A 17,741-nucleotide genomic window follows, 5' to 3' on the forward strand; every position below is an offset into this window, starting at 1 on the left:
TTTCCAAAACCAAAATCCATTTTAAGCCTGGCTGGTACTATTAAACCGCACTGGAAGCTCACATGTGCCTACCCTTACTCCTTTGCTTTAGTTTCTCTCGGGACTGCTTGCAGATGAACTCTTGCTGAATAGTAAGTTCTATGCATTTTTGACTGCAGTGTGTACACTTAAGCTATAGAAATCTTAGCAGGGAAAAGATGCATCAGCAGGACCTTCCACTCAGATTTTTACACCACCTGCTCTGTCCGACTCACCTGGGATGTGCTTTCCCATGTATTTTATGTGCATTTCATGCAGTCCAACTTCAGTGGGAGCATACCTCACTGTTACTGTGCCATCCTTGTTATCCACAATGTCTGGTGTATCAGTCTTTCCAGAAGGCATGTGTACCTCACCTACCAAAAGCAGTGAGCATTACAGTGAGCATCACAGAAGGAGAAACTGCCTGATTCCCCTCTCCCACCCCACAAAGAATCGTCTAGCCATTTTAAACACACGCATTTTCAACTGTTAAATTACTTACCCACAGGCATGAGTAGGAGACCAATGGGAACACTAAACAGACGTGTTTGCTACTTGGGCTACATGAATACAGCGGAGTGATAGACATCTGGCAAACAGTCCTGTGACCTTGCAAATTCTACAGGCAGGGCTGCCTGCTTCGGGCACTCAAGTTTCAACCCCAAGAAACTTCTGTACCTCCTCGTAAGACGCTGCCTCTCGCAGCTCTTTGGAAAAGGGGAGATCGAGAGCTGCTTCAGCAGGGTCAGAGTGGAGATTATGGGTGGGTTTGCTGAGCTAGAGGGCAGAGAAACCCCACACACGCAGGGACTCAGTGCAGCTGGGGAGATGGGAGAGGGAGGTGGTTAGTATTACCAGGGTGACACGCTCAGCTGCTGGACCTGTAGAAAAGGGGGCAGTTGTTTTGGAGAAGCTACCTGACGAGGATGCAGGATTAGGCTACTTTGCAGCATCTGCACAAAACAAATACATAGCTAATCAAGGATGTACATAGCTGCTCCAGAGGGATAAAAGCAGCAACAGGTCCTGCAGTGAAGCAGTTGATAACCAAGCACGTAGGACCAAGGCAGCACCAAGAATTTCCTCATCGAACTCATCAAACCATTCCAGGGGTGTATCCTACTTACCCTTAGTGGATGCAAATTGATGTGTAATTAAATAACTAAGTTACTGGCATGATACAATTCTCCTCCACACGGTACAGTTTAGACTGTACACAGACTGTTAGTTGTAAATGCATAAACATGCTTAAGAAAAGCAAAACCTCTGAGAGGAGATGCATACTTCAGATACCTGTTATTTCTCCTTTCCTGACAGCAAAAGGAATAACCATATCAAAGGGCCTGAATCCCATGCCGTTCATGTCTCCAACCGGGACATAAGCCTCTTCTGTGACCTAAAGGAAGCAAAAAGACCTGTCACTTTGTGAACGAAGGCAAATACAAACTAGCTGAGCTCTGAGCAGCGACTGACTCCACTTTGAGTAAAAGCAGGACAGTGTGTGCAATGATTATTGCAGAGTCAATCAGCTACGGGACTGTGCCCAACTAGCTACCATCCAGTTAAGCCTCCCTATATAACAACACATTGCAGAGCAGAGCAAATCAAAAATGACGTGAATGGAAGACATGCTGGAAAAAAGTTAAGAGATAAAAATGTAACACAAGAAAATGGAAGACAATGTAGTGTGCACAAGACCCAAAATGGCTCCATCTGAAAGGATTTAGTTGCTTAAGGCCTGGAAGAGAAAGTGATTTTGAATGTGGCAGAGTGATTGCGACAAAATTGACAAAAAGAAACAAGTTTCACAACGCAGCTCTGGACTCAAGACACTGTGATATTTTACTGGGAAAACAAAGCAATGCAGTCAAGTTGCTTTTGCCAACACTAGACATTGCAGAAGTAGAAGCTGTAATGATCCTCTTCATGTTTAAGATGTTAGAGAGTTTATTTGGAGACTCCCTTCAAGCAGCAAAGAACAAACAGGTCTGAATCCCAAGAACATTTGATCAAATAGAAAAGAATGAATACAATGACCAGAAAGATTCAAGCAGTCCCCCAAAAGCAGGTTGTCATCTGCAGTGGAACATATATGGCAGAGAACAACTGAAAAATGTAAAAATTGTGTACCCAAGGGCGGAATCCGGGGGGGCACGCGCCTACTGGCTCCTGCGACAGCGCTGCAGCAGCATCTGCATCTACAGCCTGGTCAGTGGTAAAGGCAGGTTAGGTATTATTCCAGCACTGAAGTAATTCACACTTTTCAGAATACACAATGCATAACATGTTCCAACTTATGAACAGTGTTCCTCCCACCACGCTTCTCTCCCAACTCTCTCACCATCCGAGCTACCTCCAGCCAGGGGAGCTAGGTAACTGCATAACTGTACCCACGGACAACACCTCCTGGAGAAAAACCACCAGCAGCACACCGAGGAGACGCAGCCAGTATGTGCCACTTCAAGCTTAGCATGGAAAGCAGTGCCTGAGCACTGGTGGAATTGAATTTTAGAGCTGCTTTCTTATGGGACCACAGCAGTGCAGGAAGTGAAAAGTTTAAACCTAAGATGCAACTCCATAAACATTACATATTGCGGCGCATGAGCCAGCAGGTAAGGGAGCCCAGCAATCCAGGGCGCCTCTTCCAGGCTTATGCGCTTGGGTGAATAACCCAGCCCAAGCCTCATAATAGCTGTCGAGCTATTCTTCTGATTCATGGCTGGGATAGCGTTGTCAAGACACCGAATTTGTTTTCCCCCCCAGCACAGCTTCCCTTCCCACCACACATGCCAAGATGATGACTTGCAAATTCTCCTCTCCCCCACTTAAAGCAACAATAGACCTCCGGGCTGAAACCAACACAAGCAACCCCCGTTGGGGTTGAGCCATTCAGCGTCCTTGCACCAGTTTATGCCAATGCAAACCTCCATAACAAAATAACTGCCTGGAAACTTATGCAGAAACACTCCATTAAAAAAAAAAAAAAAAAAAAAAAAAAAAAAAAAAAAAAAAGCACTAAACAGAAATACTGCTGTTCCAGGGATCCCTATCCCAAGTGAAGACACTAAGTCAAACGCATGTCCCATCAGTCAGCTTAGAAGTGGCGAGTGGCTTGGGAGCATTTCCCGTGGCGTTTCAAGCAGTGACCGAGGGAGCCGTTTCATGAGAAAATCTCTCTTCAGAGACGATGGAAGCGATCTGCCGAGGCAGCCGGTAGGAGCAGCCGTGCCCAGTTTGATGGGCACCTCTGATGCACCAGGCCGTGAGGGCTAACGCTCTTACAGCGCAGCCTGTGCTAGCTGCTTTCACTCGCTCGGACCCAGCCCTGCACCGCTCTCAACACAAATACAGCTGCCTGGTTTCATGGCGTGGGACATGCTCGAGGCTGCCTCAGCTATGCGTACATGACCAAGACTTGTTTTCCTAACACTGAGCACCATTCTTTACGTGAAGATGTCCTGCTCTGTATTACAGCAATGTAACCACTATGTTTTGACTAAGCTGGACCTCAGCTCCAGAACCTAACCTTGCTTTCAGGCTCACACGCCGACGAAACATCACTTTGTGCTACCCTTCATTTCCTTTCCAAGACTTCTCAGAGGCTTTCTGCGAGCCCTTTGAAGCATCTAGTTTGTTCCTTAAGGAGGTCTGAGATTGTGTTTTCTTTTTAAACATGAAGCATTGAATATCAGAAGGAATATAATTAGGAAAAGGAGGATTTAGCCATGACAGTTTAACCACTAGCATTTGCAAAGAGTTTTTAAGTGTGAGCTAACAACAGCCTGCTTCCCTCGGATCTGTCAACAGACCACTTCTTTCTTTAGAGCTGACATTATAAAGAGTGAAAGGTGGACAAGTCAGAGCATTGTATCTGACAACAGCTGAAATAATTAGTCTTCACAACAACCCTTGCATCATTTAGAAAAAGAACTACATGTTTAGGAAATGAAAGATTTTGTTCAAAGAAGCAAAGTCTTCATTCTTTGATGGTTTCTATTCCTCTTCATCTATCTGTATTGCCTGCTCAAAATAAGCTCTACTAGTAAAGGTTTCATTAGTTTGTCAGTCTAGTAAATGCCCCCAAAAATATTTACACACTCACACACACACACAAAGCTATCACTAAATAAAATGTGCAAGCAGGTATCTGAGTGGGAAGTATTTTAGGAGCTTGCTTACCATTACAGTGAAAGGACTGTTGGGAATGTCCACTCCACCAAAGCGGACATAAATCACATAGGTTCCTGGTTTGGCGGCAGTGTAGAAGATATCATAAGTCCCATCCTCATTTTCAACCACATCTGCTTCAGCTTCTGTCCCATCTGGCGTCAGGACAGTGCATGTCACCTTCCCCTTCCCTGCTGATTTGGCATCTACCACAAAACCAACCTCCTCACCAGTCTTCACGGTGGGTGCAATCCCAGGACCTAGAAGACAATTTTCATTACAGAAAGTGTTCAAAGAGCAGTTTTCTCAACCAAGCAGCTTGCAAGGCATCTGGAAAGCAAAGTACCAGAATGCCACTTCTGGAGACACACACAAGTTTTTGGAGTAGCCATTTTATACCAAGAAACATTCCTCATACTAGTCAGCCCCAGCAAAGCTAGCACTGCTGTGAGAGCTCACAAAACACAGCTGCCAGCTTGGCTTCTCCTCTTCCTCAGTGCAAGCAGAAAAACTAGGTAAGACAACAGAAAAGAGGCTAAGTGTGAAAAATGCAGTGCCTTAACCTATATTGTTATTGGGATACTCCTTTATGCAGAGCCAAAGGCACTACCTTCTACTGCCTTAATGAGTGACTTAAATATGGCTGCTTTAGCAAAAGACTGCCTATGCGAATATCTACGCTAGATAACATATAAAACAGCACAAAAGCAGTCACAACTATGTTTCCTCTCACACTAGCCATGAAAGATTTTCCATTGATTCACCAAGCATTCAAAAAAACACGAAACGTACCCGAATCACAGCAACGAGCTCCAAGAGCGATATGTTTAAATGAGAATTAAAGCCTTATTTGCAATACGTATTTAATAGCCCTACTATTGACCATCGCTTGCTAACAGGTGACTTGTTTTCAAAAGGCAAGCAATCTGCTGTTTTAACGCCTTAGCAGCAACTGTACTTCAGCTTTATAGCTCTGAGAGTCAAACACGCTTCTTGAAAGTGAGAAGTGAGAAGAATCTCCACCATGACTGTTTTGAATAGTTAGTGACCAGAAATACTCAGAACAGTACCAGATTCAGATATTGAAACCTCTTTTAAACAAATTTTGAAACAAAGGAGATATCTGCTACATTGATTTTTTCCATTGTGTCAGGAATTTATTTCTAGTTCAAACTGGCTTGAAAGCAGCCATCTGCCAGACTGGTGACTGGGTATGCTCTACCTGCATGATTCAGATCGGTACAGTGCCCAGTCTCGGTCATCTACAAACGCAGAGTCAATTTTCTTGCTCAGCTTGGTCTTACCTAATTTCCCTCCACTCCCACTCCAATCACACTATTTAACCACCCAGTGCTGTTCTTGTAACTAGCTCCTACCCTTTCTGCTCCATCCCACAGCCTTGGGCTGGACAGGAGGTGGTAGCACACTGGTGGCCAGCCCAAAGCTGTGTGATGACCACTCAGCCTGACAACGGGTGAGAATCTAAGTTACAAATGTGCTCCGACAGCAACAAATTTGTAATCATTCTCTTCTGTCAAGGCAATGATGTTTGAGGCAGTGATTTTGAGTTGTAGTAAAAAACCTCAGAAAGATTGACCTAGGCCAAAATAAACATCAAACTTCAGCTGCATCTGATTGCTTATAATAATAAACCAGGTAGTTTTAAAGACTTTGACAGCCAGATTACATGTCTTTAGCATCTTCTGCATAGGCTTATGTAGAAGTTGCTTATTTTCTCACATTCGCACTTTTTAAAATATTTTACCTTCATTAGACAGCACACAATGAGCACATGCAGCCCATTACATCAGCTGCACCATCCCCGTAACGGAGCTTTACTCCAAGTAGAAACAGCAGCAATAGAGAGCACCCAACACACACCTGTAGCCAAACACTTGCTGGCATCCCCAGCTGGAGATGCCCGGATGCGGTAGGGAGAAGACGGAATATCATCTCCACCGTACTTCACGCCAATTGTATAGCGCCCTGTTTTGTCAGGGACATAGGTTACTGTGTAAGTGCCATCCTTGTTGTCATGGACATCCACTCTCTTGGGTTTGCCTTCTTGGTCCTGAGAAAAGCAAAGTGGAAGATTTAGGCACTATCAAGTTAGTTATGATTTTCTTTAGCAGAACAGCAAACTATTCACAACTGTATTTAGATATTCTCAGGTTCAGGATTGAAGCTCTTCTAGTGTTAAACATATTTCAGTCTAGGACTAGGACTAGACTACCGGAAGCAAAAAAGGTGTCAGATCTCTACAAAACGATGAAACCAGTTAATAATTATCTTTTGCTTATCTTGATACAAGAGAACCACAAAAGTTTTAATATCAGGTGTAAGCATCGTTTGAGTCTGCTTTCAGCCCTTCTTGCAGAGGTATCCTGCAGTGCTGCAGGATCTGCAGTTAAGAGCAAGACTGCGTTCCTTCAACCACCATTTCTACAGTGAATACAATAATTGAAGAGTTGCATAAACAATACAGATCTGAGCTTCAGTATCAGGTTTTCCTATCTACAGCCAAGGCCAGCATTATGCAAACAACGTTCCCAGGAGCGCTACTCTCAGCTACAGCTTTCAGTGCAACTCATAAGCTGCAAAGCATGAACACTTTAGAAAGTCTTCAAGGCCTGCTCATACAGAGTTGCATACTGACTCCATTCTATAATTTACAATTTAAAGCTGTCTATGGTACAGTATAAGCTGCAAAGGACTTCAGATTTTTAGGTACAGTGTGAAAGAGCTTACTCCTGTCAGAGAGGCCTGTGAAACATTTGACATTCAACAGACTAAAATCAGAAGTTGCAGCAAACAGATACTGTGCAGAGGACTGCCTACGCACTTCCACCACGCAACAGTGTCAAACTATCTTCAAAGTTACAACCGGGCTGGAAGCTCTGATAAGCATTTTTGGATCCTTTAATTGCATTCCATAAACAAGCTGCTTGTTCTGCAGCACCTGATCAGACAGGACAGCAGGGAGCATGGGAGCAAGAATGCAGAAAGGCAAGTACAACCGGCCGTGCCATGACCTGGGCATTCCAGAGCCAAGAAATGTGCTTTATGGCCCACTAAACAGAGACCTTTTTGGTTGAGGCCACAGAGTCCAAGCACCAGATATTTAAGGAAGAACAATAACAAAGTTGAACAGAAACATTCCTATAGTGTCTCCTTAAGTGGCTTCTGACTTTGAGCAACCTTGAGGGAGACTTGTTTGTTAATTTATCATCATGTAGTGCTCAATGTGGATGTTGTATCACGGCCTTGCTGAACTACACTGATAGAAGGCTGTCTCCATTTCAAATTCCAGTATTTTCATAATACTGCAAGAAGCTATATTTATTTCTTTATTAGCATTTGTAGAACGTAAGGTCAAGTATGAGCCATGATACATTGTATGGGTGACAATTTTAAGACAGAAGTCTCATACAACTAGCCTCAAAAGAGCATGAGAGTTTCCTGGACCCAAGCTTAAAGTCCAGCCAGCAGGCCACTACTGAGGGCACTGAACAGGCCAGGGTATAATCATACACACTTTATACTCACTCCCATCTAGAAACAACTTGCTTAAGCATCTTCTTCTCTTCTAGCTACTTACAGTTATCTGTACAGCAAGACAACCCTGCCCGGCATCTTTAGTGTCAACAGCAAACTCCACAGGCAGGCTCGCTGGAATGCCATAGGAACTGAGGCCGGGTCCACTTGCCGTCACCTTGCTGGCATCATACGTAGGAAGCACCTTCACCTTGAAGGGACTTAAAGAGAAACACATTATTGCACCCTCCTCCAAGCCAAAGGCTGGTAGTTGCTGCTGTACACTCTACACAGGTGCACAACACACCAGGCACTGACCACCACCACCAGCTTCGCTTGAACCTTCAGCCTGTGCCTAACCTACCACTCCAGAGTTTCCTGTTCTCTCAAAGGCCAATACAGGACAACACTAATTAAAGGGGAAATCGGATATTCAGTCAAGCCTTTTTGTACCTGGGTATACAGTCACTCTGGCAAGAAGGCCCATAGCAGTCACTATGAGCATCTGAGCCAGAGATGCACCATTCTGGTTACCACACCGAGAAACAGATACAGCTCTCCCAGCACTTGTTAGAAATGTAAAGGAGAAGTTAAAGTGGAGCCTTGCAGCTGGGAGGAATACCCTAAAGAAACCCACAGGCTTGTGTGGACAAGCAAAGACATCAAAATAGGAGCAGGTGTGGTGTGGAGGTGTAGATACACATCGCCTTTCCAGCATTTCTGCTGTAGAAGCAGCAATCTCAAACCACAGCTAAACCAAGAAGTTGCAAGAGTAACTACAACTGGTTAAGTACCAAGGACCACAGCTAACCATTAAATGGTGCTCATGTGCTGGGATAGCACTTTCAGATCATTAACTCTTCAGTTTACTTAAGTTTTTCTTCATCACCTTACCTGCGAGGAATCTCTTCATCAGCATATTTGACAGATATCATATATGGTCCCTCCTGCGTAGGGGTGTACACCACTGTGTGGGTGCCATCTCCGTTGTCCACCACATTAACAGGCTCCACAATTCCTAAAAAAAGCAACAGAATTTTTGCAACTCTTATTAAAATTCAGTTACCCATCAGCCTTTTGCTGCCCAAAGCTTCAAGACGCTCTACTGACATGCAGTTTGCAACAAGCTAAATTTCACGTTTTTTGAATGAAGACATCGGGCAAGTATCAGTAATCAGCTTCCATTATTTCACATTCAAGAGCCATTTACTTAAGATAGGCCTTTACTTAAGATATCCACTGCTCACAGGCCTCCAATTTTCTTGCTGTAAACAAAAGCTAGCATGATACTACCAGAGAAAAATCTGCCTTTCAGGACAGTGCAGGTCAAGAGCAATTTTTCAAAGCACATAGATCTTTCTAGAAGGAAAATGAGTTAAGGTTATAATTGCCTGAACTGTCATTTACAAGATTATAAGCTAGTACTAGGATTCACTGCACAGAACTGAGCCCTCAAGCCAGTTAGACATAGCATTCACTGATTTTAGTCTCCTTTCACAATCAAGTATTTGGAAAGACAGGTTCACTGCCTACAGGGGAGAACTCTGCAAGCTGTCAAAGTTCCAGGAAAGCAGGATCAGTGATTTCAATATGCATTAAGCGAAATCTACAGCAGATTATGTGACATATCAGGTCAGATCAATGCACAAAGCAGGCTGCAGTTATGAGCTGGCTCTAGAATCCAAGCAGGATTGGCAGTAAAGCAAGTCCAAAAGAAACGTGCAGCTGCCATGCAAAGGCTAAAAGCAATGCAGTTTGTTCCCACTGTCTCTTCCAGATGATTCTTGCTATTGCCACTTGGATTTTTGAAAGCCAAGATAACCAGTAGTTAGTGAGGGTTCAAACCTGTCTCAGAGTCACCCTTTGGGTCACCTTTAAAGAAATCCGAAATCGCTTTCAATGGAGAGCGCCATGGCTGGGAATCCGTCTCATCCACTAAAATTAAAGAACTGTTACCTGAAGGGCACTTGGGTCAATAGGAACCGATACTTGAGTGCTGAGTCAGCTCTTACCTTCTAACTAGGTGCAGCTTACAGCCAAAATATACTCACTACCAAGACACTGTGTCACTGAGACAAAGCTTCTTATACTAAGAAAACACCATTATACTGAGGAAAACTATACTAAGGAAAACACCATTAATGTCATCATTTGAGAGCCTTGCTGCTCTCGAGTGCCACTGAGGGATTCCACAGTGTGTTTAAGACACTCATGCTACCCAATGACACAGGTTTCCCCAGTGACTGCTTAGGGTTACACATCTATTGCTAGCCCTCAATAACTCCCTCACACATACTAGGACAGACAACTAACAGTCCCAATGAGTGTCGGGTAGCAATCTGCAAACCCTTGCTATTATTCGAAGCAGGGCTTAAAGTTGTCCACCAGCTCTGCCTCAGGGCCTAGGGAGAGATATTCCTATTTCACTGTTTTTCCTTGTTTTGGGAGATTTTTTGGTGGGAGAAGGGGAGGAGCTGTTCCATGGAAGAACAAGACTGCAGCAACACTAAACAGCAAAAAGGTATTTCCCAACTGAAAAAGCAAACACTGCTTCTAAGTTGTACTACAGTTTGCTGTCTCTCCCTCCTTCCAGGAGGCCAGATAGTTTGTGTGATCCATAAATGTCAATCAGTCTCTTGCTCTGAGTCATAAGCCTTTCCAAGTACAATGACTGTAAGGGCAGGCTCACCAGCTATGTCCTACACAAGGACACGGAGCTGGGCTACCAGGCACCAAGGCAAGCCCTAGAGGCCATAGCCACCAGCAGTTTGTGCTACATGCCTGAACAGCATCCCTGCTAGCTCAGCTCCACTGTGTGTCTGGAGAGCAGGTGGCTCCCCACACTGTGGGCACCGTGCTTCAGGAGGGACGCTGGGCAGAGCCAGTCCCTGCTCACGTGTATGTACTGGGTCAAGATATCATTATTCCTAGTGTTCATCCAAGTTTCATGCAATACAGGGACGCAAGTTGGGCCTTTGAAAGGACCAAAGAAGCACTTCTCACTGCTGTCAGGCAGTAATGAGACTTTGAATTTGGTTTTCTAGGCCTAAATCTAAGCCACGACTGTTCACCAGTGAGGCTTACTCATGTCTGTGGATTAAGATAAAGCCATCCAAAGACATTGCCCAAAGCAGCAGTACCCAGCACACAGCTCCCCTCTGTGTGGAGCAGGACATGTCGAGGTCAGCTCTTGAGGCCCATACCAAACAAACAGGAACCAAGGGAAACGCGCATTCAAGTAGTATCATCACCTCTACAAGCAAGACCACAACCATGTTACCCACTCAAACAGAGGCACAACAGTATTCAGTTCTTACCTCTAGGTCCTGCCACCACCACCTCAAGGGGTGCTATTCCTGCCTTGCTGGTGTCTACAGTAAAGGATTGCGGGATTTTGGCTCGAACAGCTGTTCCCAGACCAGGTCCTGAAATCTTCACCTTGCCAGGATCCACAACATCCTTCACAGGAACCTTGAAAGGACTGCCTGGAAGTTAACACAGCAAGTGTTAAGCAACACAGGAGTTAACAGTTGCAGTAAAGTGCCCGTACCCAGGCAAATGGCTGGCTTCTAAATTGCTTAAGCTCCCAAATCCACTGGTCCTTCCTAAGACTTTTCATGTACCTGCAACCCAGAAGAGCCAGTATAGTTCAGAGATGAATATCATTCTGTTTTAAAACCTAGGAACAGAACTGGCACATCAGCTGATAGTACATAGCTGATAGGCATACATAAACATATGTGTAGGCACAGTCTTGGAAATGCAGTTATTCTGGATAAATCTGCTGCTGCTATGCTTGAGTCATGTTGCTGGAACATGGATCCAAACAGATAGAGGAACGACTACATTCAGGAGGTGAAGCTTACCCATTCCCAAAGAGGAAGAGCCCTCTAACACTACTACACAGAGCAATGGCTAACATAGTAGCTAAGAAGGGCAAGGCACCATATCCTTGTGCTTTTATAATAGCATTTTACCAGATCCCAGCACTTGAGAGATTATAGTCAATGCTATTTTTTCCACTCTTTCCTCTTTCCACTCTTGCTTCTCACCACTTGAGGAAAAAGACTAAACTAAAAATGAGAACAGGGAGTCACACAAACATTCAGTTCCTCAGCATTTCACCGAGTACAGGGGTAAAACAAAACCACTGGAAGAGAATTAGCTAACTCTGAACATCTAGGGAAGAATACCTAGATACACTATATGCACTATAAGCACTCAAACATTGCAGCAGATTGTGCCTGGCATTTATGAGCTTTTAATTCTTAGTTTCAAGCAAAACATCTGTCTCATATTTCTAAACTATTGACTGCCAGATGCAATTGGACCACTGCTTAAGCCTACTTCTCTTCATCTTAATATCCAGTGCAAATACATACACAGATAAAGCTTGTTCTTGGAAACAGTCACTACTCTCTGCAGTGACCAAAATTTTCAGCGTTTAATAAAAGCTCTATGACAAGCTCACCTGTTAGATCACTTTACTGCAGGATCTTGAAAGCATCCACATACCAAAGGGCTATTTTTTTAACCTAGCATACTATGATGCATCACTTAGTTCATCTCCTTCCAACCCCAGCACAAACACATATGCTTTATATCACTTTTTTGTAGAGGCTGGCTTCCCTTTCCCCATGCCAACCATCAGTACATGCTCTTTTGTTGCATTCAATCGGGTGTAACAGTCTAGACTAGGCTCCCTGTCCCCACAGAGGCTGTTTCAGAAACAAGTGGACTTCAGTCCTTCCTCAGAACTACTGCATATCACAGAACAGAGTGCTTTATAGTTCCCTGCTGGCTCTCAGGGGCAGGTATGAGTAACAAATGTTATCAGTGTTTCAGCCTGAATCCCTATAAAAAGGAGAATTTCAGAATCTCAATATGCCCCTAGCAGGAATGAAATGCAATGGGGCTGGCATCTCAGCAAGAAATCTGCAAGAGGGCCTGCAGGCTTTCAGGAAGAACAGCACACAAATGCAGCTATCTTGTTTAAAGACTTGCAGCAAGTTACACCAGTGCACATCTACCATGCTCATTCTGAAGACCTGCTGCTCAACTATGAAATGTCAGCTTCCAGGAGGCACCAAGTCCTTAGCTCAGCAGCCTCCTCCCTTTCAGAAGGCACCAAGCAAGAGCTCTTACCAGGTATATGCTCCCCTCCATATGTGATATTGACATCGTAGTCTCCTGGAACATAAGGAACATATTCGGCACTGCAGCTGCCATCTTTGTTATCTTTACAGCTAATTTTAGACTCTGAAGGTCCCTCAACAGTTATTCCAAGTCCACCAATTCCTGCTCCTCTGCAAAAGAGAAATGCACATCATTAGAATTATCTGTTCGTAACAGCTGCTTCAGAGTGCTCACAGTCTGGTTGCATTTTAACCCTTAATGGAAATGCAGTAACCTGATTTCTGATATTTAGCCTTTGGTGTGCTCTGGGACACAAAGTGTTCAGTATAACCTCAGTCTTATCTTCCTGGAATTTTATCCCAAGTCACTATCAGTTTGTAATCTTTGAAGAGCAAAGAGTGCTCAGTACCCAATAAAGTAGCATACCCTGTAATCAACAGGACACAGCTTGGCCTTTTTATAAATACTTGTGCTGGACTTAATGGCCTGTGTTGCATAGCCTGCTACACTACTCCTTCCTCAGATATTCCTCAAAGCTCAAGTAGGCCTAGTTACCTGGTGACAACTGAAAATGCATTTGGCTGATTGGTGAAAGCTTCCTGGAGTCCGGGTCCTTGTGCCCTTACACGTGATGGGTGGCAGCCCTCGGTCACGTTCACTCTAAAAGGACTGTTTGGCACAGGTACATCATCGTACGTTACGTTGACTGTGTGGGGGCCTGTTAGAGGAGGAAGAGAAGTTGTACTTAATGTCCTGAATATTCCAATCCCTTTCACCACTTCGGCAAGATTTAGATGCCAGTGGATGGGTAAGACCTCCCTCCTGCCTTCCACAAGGCTTTATCAGTCTCATAACTGAGATGCCCTTTATGTACTGTTCTTCTGAACTGTAACCAGAAAAGTCATTTCTTGAAGTTAAAACAGAGCTACTTCCTGCAGAACTAGCTCCTCTGCTGGCACAAATCTTGTTGAGATGCCAACAAGTTACTGGCAGACCTGAGCAGTTTGCCAAACAAAAGCGTCAGAGGAATTACTTGTTCTTGGTTTTCCCCCTCAAGAAAAAAAATCCAGAGGTTACCCTTTTCAAACGGCGTGTACTCCACTGCGTACGTTCCGTCAGCGTTGTCTCTGATGAGACAGTCTGCCGGAGAGCCAGACGGGCTCGTTATCTGTGTTCTGATGTGGTCGCCTCCAGCCTTCGTCAGCGGCCGAGCATCTACAGTGAAGTCAGTTGTAGCTTCTCGGAAAACATCTGCAGAATACATTTTGAAGAGTCGCGTTAAGAACCACATGTATTTCAGACAACAAAACATTTTGTGAATCAATTTGACAAAACAACTCACTTGAAAACATGAAAAACATCTCAGACAGTCACCGTGGTAACATGAAAAGCTGTTACAATTTTATTGCTCAGAATATTCTACAGAATAAAGAGCCTTAAGTTCTACAAATTCAGATAATCAGACCTGGGTTGTTCTCACCTTTCCCTTCCACTCCTGGCCCAAACACTTTAACTCTGCTTGTGTCCACAGCAGGTTCCACTTTGACCCGGGCAGGGAACTTAGGTACTTGCTCTCCTCCATATCTCATCTTGATTGTGTACATTCCAGCTGACAGCGGCACGTACGTAACAGCATAGGTCCCATCTTTGTTATCCTCAATCTGGACTTCTGCTTTCAAACCAGAATCCGAGGCCATATCCACCCGCAGGTCCCCAGGACCAGCCTCCGTACAGTCAACGTTCAGCAGTCCTGCCTCTCCTACTTCACCACGCTCAAGACCTGGGCCTGTGGCAATTACTTTAGAGACATCAAATGGCATTTCAATGTCTGCTTTAAAAGGTGAACCAGGAATGTGAACCTCTTCAAAAAGAATGTTTACAAAATACTCTCCCGGCTTCGTAGGCAGATAAGAGACTGAGCAGGTTCCATCGCCATTGTCTGAACATTCGATTTTGGCTTCACACGGGCCTTCTACCGTCAAACCCAAGCCTCCAGTTCCTGCTCCTTTGGTATCTATTGTGAATTCTGCTGGTTTTCCAACAAGGCCCCCTCGAAGACCTGGCCCATGAGCTTTAACCTAGAAGAGGACATGCAGTTGAGCTACATTTAAAGGTCTCATTTTTTTCATGCTATTGCAAGCATAATCTCTCTGTTTAAGACTGGTTTATATATGGGTCTTAATTGGTAACCTCTTAAAAATACACAGAAACTAAAGTCTCTTCCCACACTCCCTCCAATTTTACTCTGAAATTGGTATCACTTTCCATCAAACAAGTTTCAGGGCAAGAACATTCAACTTTCACCACAGCTGTTTTTATGAAGCCACAGAATGTAAGAAATAAAAATGTTAAACGGTGGATGGTTGCACACAAGTTTTCCTTGGAATGTATTCCTTTAGAAAGAACCACCTCAATCAATATAGTTGAGGTACTCCTGAGGCCAAGTTCTATTAAGTTAGAAATAATTTGTACATGTCATATTGTACAGGCTGCTTGCAATACTCCTAATTAGTTCACGTTTTTTTTTCCAAATACAGCACTTTAAGAATGACTTCCATGAGTCATGAATTCTGCAGAAGGAACAACTCAGTTCTGAGTAAGGACATTCCTGGGTCTGGCTTGTCCAAAAACTATCCAAGTCTCATGCTAGAGCACCCGGTTCAATTTTCAGTTATTAGTTGCTGTTACAGCCATAAACCATTCACTTACCTTGGAGGGATCTGGAGGAAGAGTGGCCTCCACAGTATACGGGCTTCCTGGGACTGGATTGCCGTCATAACTCACATCCACCATGTACAGCCCTTCTTCCCTTGGGATGTATTTTGCAGTACTGCACTCCTTACCTAGGACCGGTTCCACCAAACATGGCACAGCTTTCCTCATAGGGCTGGAAATATTAACATCCAGTTTACCTTGCCCACCAGCTCCTTTGGTGTCAATGACAAATTCCTGATCCTTTCCTACCTCCACTCCTGAAAAAGAAGAAATCCATAATACTATGTTAAATACTCAGTATTTGATAATGCTCCAAGAAATCTCTCATGCACATATCACTGAGAAAAGATGCACCAGCAGAGCCCTGCTCAGTCTGCATCCTTTTACATTAGGAAAAGAAAAAAAAAAAAAAAAGAAAAAAGTCAAGTGCCTTGGTTAACTGGAAACTATAAAGCTAGTGCTAAGGAAGCCTGCAAGACATAGCCTGATGATACCAGACAGAGGCTTGTTTCAGGAATGCAGCAAGATTTTCTGGCCCAAAGTTTTTCTGCTTTCAGAAAGTGAAAAGACTGTATGAGCAAAATTCCATGCTGTAGTGACCTAGCCCAAGGAAACTAGATTTTATCAACAGGTGCCTGGACTAGTGAAAAACCCAGCTCCATTTGCCACAAGGGACTAATTGCCAGCACATGATATGTCCACATTGCTATATAATCTTCTAAAAAAATTTAAATTGAAATTCAGCCCTCAATAGGTATAACTAAGTCAGAGTAGTAATGTCACAAAGTTGCACAGATCTGGTTTATCACCAATTACAATAAGTTTCAAAAAAAAAAAAAAAAAAACGCTTTTTTGTCCATTTATATTCTAGCAGAATGTGTCAGCTATAGCACAGATTTAGAGGAGACTTTAGAGACAGGCTTCGTGCCTTGCAGACGATGTGCACTTACTGTTTTCGAGTCCGTTGACTTTAACTTTGCTTAGGTCTAGTGGAGCAGCTACTCCCACAGTGAAAGGGCTTTTAGGGATAGGATCACCACCGTAAGTCACCAAAACCTTCATTGGACCCTGGTTAGAGAATTTGTGTTAGCTTAGTTCTTCACTTCACATAGACATGCTAGTATTCAAGTGCCACATAATCATTTCATCTAACCCATTTTAGCTGGCTGCAGCCAAACTTACTAGGCTATGGACTTCTCAAGCTCTCATCCCACTGCAGCCCTTCAAAGCATTAAATGGTTTTTATTTAATGCAGGAAGAGAGAAAAAGGCAGTTCTTTCCAACATTTAATTAGACTGTATTCCAACTGCCTGGCAAAAATTCAGGCTCAAGTTGTTTCCCACCCTCCCAGAGCTCAGGGCTGACAGCTGAATGAATGACCCAGTGCTAAAGACCAGGTATCCCATTCCATCGCATGGAGACGCCTTGCCAAATCCAAGCCTGCAAAGAGGCCACATTATTATAGCATTTGAAATACCAAAGCTTGAAGCTGTACAAGTCAGAAAGATTAATGCTCTTGTGTATTTTGGCTGGAATACCACACAGCCATGGCAAGTTCCAGCTCAAGCTGTGTGCTCCTTTTATTCCCTGCTACCACAGTCCATATTTTAGCTATATTCACTGTTTGCTTACTTTTCTTTCTTGGCTGGTTCAGCTCCCAAGTGAAATAATCATGAATGCTTCACGCAAGCTAGTGAATAGCTTCCATGATTATTTGTAGTTGTTTTCTGAAAACATACACATGGGTAGCTGTAGCAACACCACCAGTGAAATAGATAAGGCTGAGTAAACAGTGTTTAAACCAAGGTTTTTCAACTGCTGACACTATTCCTCAGGAATTTCACTACCTATTAATTCCTCCCACCCCTTCTGAAGGGTCCGGAGTCTCATCTGTTCTGCACTTAGGTAAGCCACAGCTCACGAATCCTAGAAAAACAGGGTTCAGGAATGATCTGCATGCTCCATAACCTGGAGGGAAAACAAGGCTGTACTAGTTACCATGCAGTCTAGTTCTACCTCCTTCTTTACACACTTCTACTACAGGTACTTGCAAGCATCTCCTGCAAGTCTACAGCTTCTTCATGACCCAAGGTATTTTCGCAGATTCAGGATAACGCCACACAGCCCCACACACATATGCCAGAGCCCAGGAACTTGTGTTATTATAT

General features: G+C 43.9%; 1 protein-coding gene across 4 annotated transcripts in view; it reads right to left on the reverse strand.

The window, feature by feature from the left end:
- The window catches only part of FLNB (filamin B), a 79,785-nt gene that overhangs the window by 16,429 nt on the left and 45,615 nt on the right, over positions 1–17,741 (reverse strand). For 3 of the 4 annotated variants that reach the window (XM_062585304.1, XM_062585303.1, XM_062585301.1), the window contains exons 19-32: positions 16,524–16,641; positions 15,568–15,830; positions 14,339–14,936; positions 13,936–14,109; positions 13,414–13,576; positions 12,868–13,028; positions 11,040–11,207; positions 8,617–8,740; positions 7,787–7,943; positions 6,070–6,259; positions 4,201–4,448; positions 2,152–2,226; positions 1,315–1,417; positions 255–395 (exon numbers count right to left, since the gene is read on the reverse strand). In XM_062585304.1, coding sequence (XP_062441288.1) covers positions 255–395; positions 1,315–1,417; positions 2,152–2,226; positions 4,201–4,448; positions 6,070–6,259; positions 7,787–7,943; positions 8,617–8,740; positions 11,040–11,207; positions 12,868–13,028; positions 13,414–13,576; positions 13,936–14,109; positions 14,339–14,936; positions 15,568–15,830; positions 16,524–16,641 — 2,683 coding nt within the window. The remainder of the gene's footprint in view (positions 1–254; positions 396–1,314; positions 1,418–2,151; positions 2,227–4,200; positions 4,449–6,069; positions 6,260–7,786; positions 7,944–8,616; positions 8,741–11,039; positions 11,208–12,867; positions 13,029–13,413; positions 13,577–13,935; positions 14,110–14,338; positions 14,937–15,567; positions 15,831–16,523; positions 16,642–17,741) is intronic. The other variant, XM_062585302.1, reaches the window with a different exon arrangement.

The sequence above is a fragment of the Rhea pennata genome, chromosome 12 (assembly GCF_028389875.1).
Source record: "Rhea pennata isolate bPtePen1 chromosome 12, bPtePen1.pri, whole genome shotgun sequence".
NCBI lineage: Eukaryota > Metazoa > Chordata > Aves > Rheiformes > Rheidae > Rhea > Rhea pennata.